At 45.6% G+C, this 11,832-nt stretch overlaps 2 protein-coding genes across 5 annotated transcripts; both read left to right on the top strand.

Annotated features, from left to right (window-relative positions):
* The first annotated feature begins 432 nt into the window (after window positions 1–432).
* Window positions 433–3,536, top strand: LOC311356751 (B-type lectin plumieribetin-like). Of its 2 annotated transcripts, none has more exons than XM_084476600.1 (4): window positions 433–757; window positions 1,003–1,106; window positions 1,494–1,756; window positions 2,416–3,536. In XM_084476600.1, the coding sequence occupies exons 2-4, from the start codon at window positions 1,017–1,019 to the stop codon at window positions 2,606–2,608; spliced, it is 546 nt and encodes a 181-aa protein (XP_084332726.1). In that variant the 5' UTR covers window positions 433–757; window positions 1,003–1,016; the 3' UTR covers window positions 2,609–3,536. The 2 variants fall into 2 exon arrangements, with proteins under 2 accessions (XP_084332726.1, XP_084332727.1); XM_084476601.1 differs by having other exon boundaries at window positions 436–757; window positions 1,494–1,807; window positions 2,416–2,555.
* A 476-nt stretch (window positions 3,537–4,012) lies between these two features.
* On the top strand, window positions 4,013–11,602 carry ppm1g (protein phosphatase, Mg2+/Mn2+ dependent, 1G). 3 transcript variants are annotated; one of them, XM_084476597.1, is made up of 14 exons: window positions 4,013–4,100; window positions 4,464–4,596; window positions 4,869–4,938; window positions 5,195–5,280; window positions 5,685–5,814; window positions 6,133–6,244; window positions 6,533–6,759; window positions 6,966–7,144; window positions 7,761–7,895; window positions 8,122–8,224; window positions 8,530–8,661; window positions 8,997–9,126; window positions 9,252–9,351; window positions 9,642–11,602. In XM_084476597.1, exons 2-14 carry the CDS (start codon window positions 4,486–4,488, stop codon window positions 9,840–9,842), a joined length of 1,716 nt encoding a protein of 571 aa, XP_084332723.1. In that variant the 5' UTR covers window positions 4,013–4,100; window positions 4,464–4,485; the 3' UTR covers window positions 9,843–11,602. The 3 variants fall into 3 exon arrangements, with proteins under 3 accessions (XP_084332723.1, XP_084332725.1, XP_084332724.1); XM_084476599.1 differs by having other exon boundaries at window positions 4,063–4,113; XM_084476598.1 differs by lacking the exon at window positions 4,013–4,100 and having other exon boundaries at window positions 4,155–4,596.
* Window positions 11,603–11,832: the final 230 nt, after the last annotated feature.

Genomic DNA, 11,832 nt, shown 5'->3' with positions numbered 1-11,832 from the left:
TTATTTGTTTATTTATTTATTTATTTTTGGTTTATTACCTTAACCACAACATTGTCTGGACCATGACCAAAAATAAATAAATAAATAAATATATATATTTTTTATTATTTTTGGTCATGGTCCAGACAATGTTGTGGTTAAGGTAATTGACTGTCACGCGAGAGACTGGGGTTCGATTCCCAGTCTATATTTTTTTTCTTTTTTATTATTATTTTTGTTTCTGGTATTAATATGTCAAAATACTTGTTGATGAATAAGTTGATGACATTTTATAAAAAACGTTAGTTTTTGTGTGTCAAAAAGACCAAAACTCTTTTAAGTTTTAGTTCAGGCGTTCTCACGGCGACGTAGGTTAGCAGGCGTTGTCCGTGAGTAGACGTACATTTTGTCTGAATTTCCGTATGTACGTCGCCGTGACACCGCCGCCGGTGGACGGAACTTCCATGCAGTCGCCGTGGCGTCGCTGCTGGTCTCTCGTCTGCAGTCCCAATCAGTCCCACACAAAACTCCACACGTTCTGACGGCGGCGTAGGGTTAGACTGCTCCTTCGCCTCTTCCTGGTTATCCTTAGGTTTGGCACTATCCACTCGCCATAATATCTAGTCAGTATATATCTATGGTCTCAGCGGGGTGTGCTCTGTGTTTGTTGTCGAGGCGCTGCAAGCGATTGCCCCTCATTAATTTAAAAGTTGGTACCGATATCGAGTTGGGCGTCTCCTCCGCCGCTGCTGAGCCTGTCTGCTGTCCCCTGCTTTGCGTAAGTTCATACAAAAGTTGAGTTATAATGCAAATGTCAAAATAAGTCTGGGTTAACCCATTACTAAATCTTGCGTATACATTATTTTTTATTGTTGCCACATTAAAATAAATGTCAGTTCAGAAGCCTACTGTAGTTAATTTTGGGCATAAGCGAATTTACATTGTGTTTTAGTGTTTTAAAAGTAGAAGACGTAATGTGTTTGGAATAATCGTATTCCTTTGTATGCTCTTCGATCCTCGCAGTTAGTCTCTCTACAATGAACAAGAACTCTCTCTCCACGAATGAAGAGATCCTCCATGGAGAATTTCTCAAGAGCGTAAACGGTAAATACAGAGCAGTCTTTCAGGTAGGATATGCTTACACGGTGGACCACAAAATCAAACAAGACTATTTAATTATCTCAGTGGTTTGTCTCATTGGCCTAAGAGTAGCCCATAATATAGGGGGGGGGAAGTGCACAGTAAAAAACAAAACAAAAACATTGTTTAAATTAAAACACTACCAGTCTGTTCCATTTTGACATAGATCTATTTACATACCTTAACTGCAAGAGACATTTTGCAGTTGGTGTGTCAATGTCACATTTTTCCTAGTTTGTTTTTATTTTGGTGGCACCCATAGGCTAAACACTAACTCTTAAACTTTCGATTTTAAGATTACGGTCATACTAATAAGCAATTGTTTTGACTAATGACAGTTTCAAAATGTAACACTGGATTCTACTACCACCCAGATTGACTGCAACCTGGTGATCTATGGCGAGAATGCCCTCTGGCACTCCGACACCGCCCAGACCACCGGGGTGCGACTCGTCCTGCAAGACGATGGCGACCTCGTGATGTACACCAACAACAAGACCTCGGTTTGGAACACCGGCAGCAGTAGCAAGGAACTCTCGCAGAGGATGCGACTGACCCTGACCGACCGCGGACACCTGGAGCTCACGAGAGACGGGGAGCTCACCTGGACGTCGGAAAAATCCAAAGGCATCAAACTGTGAGCGGCTGTTTGCCTTACAGATTACCTTGGCGTGGAATATTCAAATGAGTAGGCAAATCTAATTTCAAATTACTTTTGAATGTGCTGTGCCAATCCCTCCCATAGAAAGCGAAAATCATACAGCGTTTTTACATGGAACAAATAAAACAGTACAGAATACAGAAGTGTATGCAAATGTGTTTATTTCTCGGGAAATAAAGATCATGGTGGTAAATAAATGTGGTAGTCCTTTACTTCCACACAATTTATGAATAGATGGATCCAAGTCAGTGTCATTACATTGTTTAATGTTTTAATTGTCCCCAACGTTTTAAATAAACATTTTCTTCCAGAATATGCATCTTTACAATATACATTTTTAAAAAGAACAAGCCTAGAAGAAACTTAAATGCAAAACAGTCATTTAAAAATAACATACTTTTCCCTGAAGAGGATGTGAGAAGACAGGAATGTTCCGATCTAAATATTTGTCTTCCTAGTTTTAGCATTTTCCAGATGTCTGAATTAGGCTACATACACTCTACACTTGAGGGATATACCCAAATCGGGCCATGTTGGTGGCGAATCCATTTCATCCTCCACTAACATCTAAGAATCTGGTTATTTTGGCATCTTGTCGCATATCTCTGCTACGGTGTCTTGCAACTTCTTCACAGACTCCATCACCGTGGGGAAGTTGTCGTTGAAGCTGCCCAGCCCCTCCTTCAGCCACATTGTCTGAAGCTCTCCGACCCACCTCAAGATCCCACCCAGCTGTTCTTGCACCTCTCTCTGCTCCTCCAGCTCAGAGAGCAGCGCCTGTCGGGCACACAGCTCCGCCTGGTGGGCTCTCTGCAGAGTGGCGAGTGATGACTCCACCCGCATCAGCTCCTGGAAGGGCGGACATCAGGGCCAGATTAACAAATCATAGACCCCAGGGCACAAATGTCTGATGCCCCCCCCCCCTCCCCCAGCCAAAGTTAATCGGGCGTCAGAATTTTTTTTTAATATATTTTTTTCATTATTATTACAACACACAATCAGAATCATTAAATCAGAAATCAGAATCATTAAAAGTAAATAGGCATATAGCTTGACTAAAACCCTTAACATATGACTGACAGGCTACTATGACAATAAAACAGTCAGGGCTGGATTTACTGTCTATGATAATGTATATAATCTGTCCTCACATCATGCACCCACTTATTGCTTTCTGTCCTGACTGGGAACCTCCTCTGCTCTCCATTTCTCCAAACTCAAAGTTCTGTCCTTGTATGTCCTCTGCTTTCCATTTCTCCAAACTCTAAGTTTACTGTATTTGTTAACCAATAAATCCCATCATTTTGTTGAAATGTAAAATAAGATTAAAAAAAAAAAAAAAAAAACGATCTGCAAGGCGGGCCCGTGCCCAGAAAACCCATTAGTTAATCCGGCCCTGGCGGATATACACCATCAAGGTTTCCGTGCCAGGGGAGTTTGGGTACATAATGTAAACATGGTGACAACACACAAAGAAAACAAATAAGAGGCCAACAAATAGAACAACGTGGCTGTAATATGTGGACCTTTTTGCGTTTTTTCACCCGACCTAAAAACATGCATTCAAACCAAATGGTCATCATTGTTCCTGAGTGATCGCTCATCCTTTTATGATGCTGTGTTGTTGTTGTTGTTTATGTGCAGAGCATCAGCACACGTCTGTGGCCAAATTCCGCTACTTACTCATAAAATCATTGGTCGAAAATGGCTAAGGTTATAGGCCTGTTGAACTGACTCTAGAGGCATATCCAACGACGCCATGACTCTTACCGTAACATCTCCAGGGGACTTTCGGTGTGGCTTGTCCCCAGGAAGGAGAACGTTTGGCGGTATGGAGAAGCATTTGTCCACTAAAAGTGCGTCCATACGCTTGGAAAAACTCTGAAAGCGTTGTTCCAGAAACTCGTACAGCTTTTGGCTGCACTCCCGGGCCTTCGATTGAAGAAGGTCCTCGTCCTGCGTTTTATCACGTTTCTTCAGCTTTCTTACGCACACCTTCTCCACAACAAGTAAGATCCCGCATAGGCAATCTTGAAAGGCGCTGTATATTCGAAACATGCATGTCTGCGGCGTGAAGCCAAAAAACTGCGCCTCGTATAACTTTAGAGTAGATGGAGAGTGTATATCCACGGCAGTAACACCGAGCCCGTCACCACCGCCGCCCTCCATGACTTCCCGCGCTCCCTCGAACGCCTGGCGCTCTGGACATGCGCACTAGCCCCTTTTCTTTGAAAAGACTGAGCTTGCGCGTAGCCAAAACTTCCTCTACGGCTCCGGCTTCTCAGTGAAAGGACTGTTGATATCCACTGCCGCTACACGTGTAGGAATCCTATGTAAAACCTTCTATTGTACACACTGTTGTATGTTGTGGCTTGATGGATAACTGGGTATCGTCACATCCTAGTTATCGGCGATTTGTGTTTGAGAAATGCGTAGAGGGTTATATGTGGGGCACAGGTTACGGAACTTTAGCCGGGTTGTCATAGCTAGCATGTTTGCATTAGCAAGCCGCTGTCCACTTTGTTGTTATGCTGCTAGTGTTAGCCTACTAGCTACCTTTCCTGGCTAAACTGGCTAGCAAGAATCCGTATAATTAAATGCATCTAACGTTAGCTGGGCAACAAACTAAGCCGTGCGTAACATAAACGTGCAGCCTTCTAACTGTGATCCCTTGTCAAGGTAGAAAGCCATAGAAGCCGACCACCATGGGGGCATATCTGTCGCAACCAAACACGACAAAGACCTCTTCCGATGGCGGCAACAGCAGCATGAGCTACGGGTTCTCTGCTATGCAGGGATGGCGTGTCTCCATGGAGGTGAGGAGATGCATTGTATTAGTGGTTTGTGGATCGATCGATAATTGGATTACTATTTCCTATTCAAAGTGTCGGGATTTTTTAGGGTTGAGCGTTAAGTTCGGCTCCCTGAATACCTGGAATTAGGCTCTGTGTGCATCGCAATAAGTATTTACTAAACAATGTATGTTTAGTATGAGCTACATAGACAATGACTTACGTATCATATCTAAGATGATGTATTTTCTAAGAACATTGTTTACATTATTTATGTTTCCTTCTCCTGGTGCTAGGATGCTCATAACTGCATCCCAGAGCTTGACAGCGAAACAGCCATGTTTGCAGTGTATGACGGCCATGGAGGTAACACACACACACACACACACACACACACACACACACACACACACACACACACACACACACACACACACACACACACACACGGTAGAAAATGAATGACATGGACTATTTCTGTAAAATAATCGACTGGTCTTTAAGATATTATCTTGTTAGTTGGTTTTTGAGTGCATTGGCGACTCTCTCCTTCTCAACACTATATCAGTTATCTATTCATTTGGGAACGTTTTTTCTGAAGTTTGTCTTCTCTCCCAACTAGGTGAGGAGGTGGCTCTTTACTGTTCAAAGTACCTCCCTGATATCATCAAGGAGCAGAAGAACTACAAAGATGGCAAACTACAGAAGGTAAAAAACAACTTTCTGATGCATTTTGGATTTCTAAAGGGTAGATATTTGTACCGTAACTCATCTGTCGGAAGGATTGACTGTTAATAGAGTAGATGGCCAATTTAGTCACATGGTGCAGAATAAGGAACGTCTGGCATTCCTGCCCAAATCGTACATGCATGTTGTCCGTTGTTCTGAACATTGTTTTCCCACACAAACTATTTAGCCATAGCAGCTGTCGATGACTTTTAGATGCATGTCAATAATGACAAGTAGGTGCAGGACTCGGGCACCTTGCCCAAGGACGTCATCGGGGTGGGCACCAGCTGCGAGTCAAACACCCCGACCTGCAGACTCACTCAGCGAATGAAAACCCATGTGTGGTGGCTCTGTTCATCATGTCTTCTGTGTGCTCTCGCCAGGCCCTGGAGGAGGCGTTCCTGTTCATAGACGGAAGAATGACCAGCGAAGAGGTGATCAAGGAGCTGGTGCAGATCGCCGGGCGGCCCACCGATGAGCCCCCTGCGGAGAAGCTGGCAGAGGAGGACGACCGTAAGTGGAGCCGTCCGTCTGTAGAAGGGTCCAGCTCTAAGAGTCAGGGCCCAGTCCACCTCGCTGAGCTGGCCATGTAAGGCACCAGAGCAAGTTCTGCTCTATGGGGCTATTTTTCTATTTTTAGCCATCTTTTACCCAATGGCTCTCAGTGGGCTAGGCATCTTGCTCAAAGAGACGGGCCGTGGACCCGTTCAGCTCAGAGTCAAACCCCTTGGCCACCACACCATCCTGCCCTTCTTAAATGTATATTATCATCATCATCATCATCCACCCTTTGCGTCTGAATGAGCTGGTGCCCGTGGTGCTCTTTCCTAGTGGACAACGAGGAGGCGGCGCTGCTCCACGAGGAGGCCACCATGACCATCGACGAGCTGCTGGTGCGCTACGGGCAGAACCTCAACGCCGTGAAGCACGCCGCCGCTCTCAGGTGAGACATTGTATAGCACGCCTTCTGATCCCATACCACTGAGCTCTGATAGGGCGGTCATATCATTCCATACCATGAGCTCTGATAGGGCGGCCCTATCATCCCATAACATGAGCTCTGACAGGGCGGTCAAGTCATTCCATAACATGAGCTCTGATAGGGAGGTCATGTCATCCCATACCATGAGATCTGATAAAGCGGGCATGTCTAGTTTCCGCCCTGTATAGTTGTCAAGTGTCGCATGGCAGGGCCAATGTTAAATCCTCTTCCCATGCCTCGTCCTCCCAGCGCCGCAGCCAAGAAGGCGGGATGTCCTCACTCCGGGGCCCCGGGGGAGAAGGCAGAGTCTGGAGCAGCAGCAGCCGAGAAGCCGGAGGTGAACGGAGAGGTGACCGACCAGGGGAGCAATGGGAGTGCCAAGGTTGGAGAGGCCGGGGGCGCTGGATTCTCAAAGCTGCGGGCCTGCCGCAAAGCCACCAGAGGAGCATGCGGGGACGAAGGTGGATCCTCCTCAGGTAAGGCAAAGCCCCCCCATTTATTGCCAAAAGGAGTTCCCTTGACAGTAAAGGCTATATCCTATCTCCTGGCTAAAGAGATATCCTTGATTTAAGGGGTTGTCGAGCTATTGCCAAAAATTATCTTTATCGCGAGACTATGCTTCTTTTTCTCCTCACGCTTTTTCCATCCTCCTCTTTGCTATCTCCCCCCCCCCTCCCCCCAGCGGCGGCCGAAGGCGGCAAGGCGGGAGCAGCCAGCGGAGGAGAGAAGGCCGGGAAGGCGGAGGGCTGCGCCGGCCCCTCTTGCTCCTCCAGCGCCGCCGTGGCAGACGGCAAGTCTCGCTTCTTCGAGGACAGCGAGGAGTCCGAGGAGGGAGAGGAGGAGGAGGGCAGCGACGACGAGGTGAGGGGGCAGTGTCACGGTGTGTCGGGCTGAATAATTAATCGAATTCAAACCGACATCGCGATTTGCAAATTACAGATGCTGCGCCAAAAAATGTTTTTTTAGGATTTCTTACTGTTACTGACTAGAGATCAGTAAGATTCGTATCTATTTTTCTATTACAATTCTATAAAGATGTTATATCAATTCAAGCATCAATACATCTCAACACATAGGCCTGGCCTAAAGGAAAGAGCAGTTTTGTTGGTTGCTTCTAATGATGTGTTGGTCATACTATAGAATGATTTATTGCTTGTTTAGTGAATAATACAGAACATAAGGAACTTTTAAAAAGAAGAAAAATATACTAAGCAATACTAATAGTAATATACTCGCACTCGCAATAAAGTTGCACTCGCAGTATTGGTCGCAATGATCGTAATTCGGTAATATCCCCAAATCGTTCAGCCCTAGTCGGGCAGGTCCAGGGGGCTTCCTCCAAAAGCCTTCTCCAAATGTAAACCGGACAGGGTTTGGAATAAGTGAAACATCACCCACAACTATTAAAACAAACTAACCACCGTGTTCACTTATGTGCTTTGGAGCGACGTGCTAACCAAAACGTTTTTTATATCAGGAGGGCAGTGAGGAGGACGAAAATGACAGCAGTGAACTGGAGGAAGAGGAGGACACAGACGAAGGAGAGGAGGATTCAGAGGATGAGGAGGAAGAGGAAGAAATGTGTCTACCGGGGATGGACGGCAAAGAGGAGGTGAGTGAAACAAGTCTTTCAATATGGATCTAAATCCACATTAAGGTGTTTTGGATGAGGGTGTGTTTTGCTTGAATGACTAAATAGTATAGAAAATGTCTGAAGCCACACACTCTTCAGTAGTATACACCTCAATGTGATTCAAAAGTTGACCTCTTCAAAATCGGTATTCAAGTAATATTTATGTATGCCCGTGTTCCCTATGTCTGTGTGTGTGATGACACAGCCCGGCTCAGACAGTGGGACTACAGCGGTGGTGGCTCTGATCCGGGGGAAGCAGCTGATCGTGGCCAACGCTGGGGACTCCCGCTGTGTGGTGTCTGAGAGTGGTAAACGAGACACAACCACACCAGTCATAAGAATCAGTTAGAAGACTTTAGCGGTTTTTTGTTATTTTAATTGGCGTACTGCTGAGACTTTCTTCCATTGGGAAGGGAAAAATATGGTAGCCTGCCGTATGTACATTTATTAAGTCTTGCTTTCACCAGCTATATATATCTTGGACAAACCGGTACAATGCTAATCTAATTTATGTATGAGGAGTCGAAAGAAGGAGGGTAATGTTTTCTTTATCATAATCAGAGTTAACAGAGAGGGGCAAGATTTAACCCCTACATGTGTGCGGTCTGCGCAGGCAAGGCGGTAGACATGTCCTACGACCACAAGCCAGAGGATGAGCTGGAGTTGGCTCGCATCAAAAACGCCGGGGGGAAGGTGACCATGGACGGACGGGTCAATGGGGGACTGAACCTGTCCAGAGCCATTGGTACAGTTGTGTGTGTGTGTGTGTGTGTGTGTGTGTGTGTGTGTGTGTGTGTGTGTGTGTGAGATCTTCAGAGGTCATATTATCGATGCGTTTCACAGCCAGCTTTTGAATCGTAACAATGTGTGAAACCTTGGAAGACTTGGATCACACTTCGCAAGCTGTTTAATTATTTCCATATTTTTATCGTTATGAAATGTAGGAGGTTTGGTTGAATAATCAGCCTTTTTCTAATGCAAGAAATTCTAAAATGGCACATTGTTTCCAATACGTCAATGGAAACATTGCTCTCATCAGAGAGGAACCATTCCGCAACCCTACTCTTCCCCCTTTTCCAGGCGACCACTTCTATAAGAGGAATAAGACCCTGCCGCCAGAGGAGCAGATGATCTCCTCGATGCCCGACGTCAAGGTCCTGACGCTCCACGACGACCATGACTTCATGGTCATCGCGTGTGACGGCATCTGGTGAGTTGTGGTTCTCGTGATGTCGACATGATTCAGCAATAAAGCTCATCATTGTCATCTTCTCTGAGTCACCCGGTGATCTGCGGTGGGGACGTCGTTAATCAAAGCGCCCCGTGTGCCTGCAGGAATGTGCTGAGCAGCCAGGAGGTGGTGGACTTCGTCAGTGCACGGATCAAACCGGACCAGGCTGGCAAAGTCAGGCCCCTCTCTCACATAGTGGAAGAGGTACGCGTCAAAAGAGTCGTCCTTTTATATGCTGAATGCAACCACTTCCTTTGCTGCATTTTTTTTTCTGTGACAATGGACAAATAGATTGGACAGTAAATCAATCGTAGTGTTTTTAGGATTCTGACATCCAGCACGTCATGCAAAGAACCAAAGTACTCCAGGTTCTATTGAACTTTGTGATCAACATTGACCGTGAATGAGTACGTTTATGAAAGGCATTGTATGTCGTATGCATGTTTTTTTTTGTTTGTTTCTCTTACCGTTGCCCCGTCTCTACCCCTCTGTAGCTTCTGGAGCAGTGTCTGGCCCCGGACACCACCGGAGACGGCACCGGCTGTGACAACATGACCTGCATGATCATCTCCTTCCGGCCCCACCCCGCCTCCGCTCCCAACCAATCGGAAGACACGAGGAAGAGGAAGCAGGAGGAGGCAGAGGCCGAGCCAGAGAAAAACGGGAATGACAGCAAAAAGGCTAAGAGTAACTGAAGGAACACCCGGCCACCGGGCAGAGCAGCCCCCGGCCTGCGTTTGCCCCAACAGATGTTAGAGACTAATTTCCACAACCCGAGAAAATCTTTGCCAGGCAAGGGTCTAATTTCCCACCCCCACCCCATCCAACCAAATTCCCACGTTCCTAAGGTTAAATGTTAATGAGGTCATGGGTCAAATTATTATTATTGCCATTCTTTTTTTTCTTTTCTTTTTTCTTACCATGTGATTTAATCTACCGTCTCCCGGGAGACCGAAGTCAGAGCTGTTCTTTGTGAACTGTTTATTCGACGGCCCCCCCCCCCTTCACAAGTACCGGCCTTTTCGTCTCACTGCTCCGCATACGATGATGTTGTGTCTGTGTTTTTGTCTTGAAGACCTAAAAGAAAAATGTAGACTGTAGATTTACAACAAAAGCATATATATCTAAACCTTTTGTGGAAGTGGCCATACGTTACTGGACACGTGCACTTGAGTTATTTTGAAGGGGCAAGAAAGGAGTTTATCACCCTCCATTTTGAGTGCTCAACGGTTGAGTCCTCTCTCCTCTCACACTCCCACAGAGATCTTGCCATAATCTTGTGTGCTTTTTGAAATGTCCATTTCCATCCCACCGTCTCCTCCCCTTGCTCTCAGTTCCAGTGAGAGGGGGCGTAGTGGACGCTTGACGTCTCCAGAGGAGTGAAGGGGTCTCCAGCGGCTAGCTCTGCTGTTGTCTCTCTCTAGCTTTTTTGTTTGGAGACCGGAATCGGAGCTCGCAGAGTCGCTTGTATGACTCTGTGATTCTGCGGCCGGTGTCTCTGCTCATTGTAGCCTGGCGATTCGTCAGATGGTACACATCCTCCCCCCCTCCCCCCTTGTAAGGCAGCTGATAAGCAGTGAGTCTCAGGCTTGTAGCGCTGGAAAGACACACTAACAATAACAGAACATGGGCAGCTGCATCACAGAAATCCCTTCACTCGCTCTCTCACCCGCTGGCAGCACACAACCCCTGTTTAGTTTAACTTCCACTCAATCATATCTTCATGGTGTTGGTTCTTTTTTTTTCCCTGTTTTGCTGCAATGCATTTCACACCGTACCTTGGGACTGTGTGTAAATGTGTCGCGGACAGCGCACCCCAGTTATTTCTGAGTGGAAAAACCAGATCATACTATCAGTGTGCACTGCAGCACCCTTGTTCATGTGTTGATGGCCCATGTGAACCATAATGTCTAGTGTAATTCACTCTCGTGCTCAACACATTTCCCCGTTTTTTGATTTTGCTGTATATACTTTTTCAATAATTGTAATTGAAGAAAAAAGGCCTTTTCTTTGTAATTGTGATTCAATGTGACATTTTGGTGGATACTCTTTTTGACACCAGTATGGAAGTGCATATACAAATACATTTTTTTACATAAGATGGCTACGGTCCTTTCTGCTTTAATTATGTACTCAATTTAGCATCACCATTTCAACTAAAAGTGTTAGATTTATTTTTCTTCTGCTTTGTCATTTGTTTGCTTTATCTTTTTTGTGCCATAACATTTAGCTTGGAATCCTGAGCTTTTTTTTTACACTTTTGGGTGATGGGAGTCATTCCATGCATCCTAAAGTTGCCTGATTCCACTATGTAGCGTCAGTCCATTCGGTGTGGGCTAATCAACCACAACAGTAGCCTCATCCTTTTCGCTGATGAACTCTTTGCCCCAGCCTGCCTAAAAGCCTTCATTTCAGATACAAATTGAACACCTTACAATAAATATTTTTAATGTAATATTTGCAATATGTAATCAATATATCTGTTGTATGTCTCAATGACCTCAAGTCAGTCGAGGTGTTCCCAAACTCCTGGTGCGGTGAGGGGATTATGTCGGCCCCAGACAACTTTCATATCGTCTGTATTTACAAAGATAGCCAGTAGATGGCGACAAAACCTTTGTCTCGATTTGCTTATACTTGTAGATGGTCCAAATAGAGATACACCCAAGGAGAGAAGACTGAACT

This window comes from Micromesistius poutassou (genome assembly GCF_964030765.1).
Source record: "Micromesistius poutassou genome assembly, chromosome: 12".
Lineage (NCBI taxonomy): Eukaryota > Metazoa > Chordata > Actinopteri > Gadiformes > Gadidae > Micromesistius > Micromesistius poutassou.
This window is presented reverse-complemented; position numbering and strand designations above follow the sequence as displayed.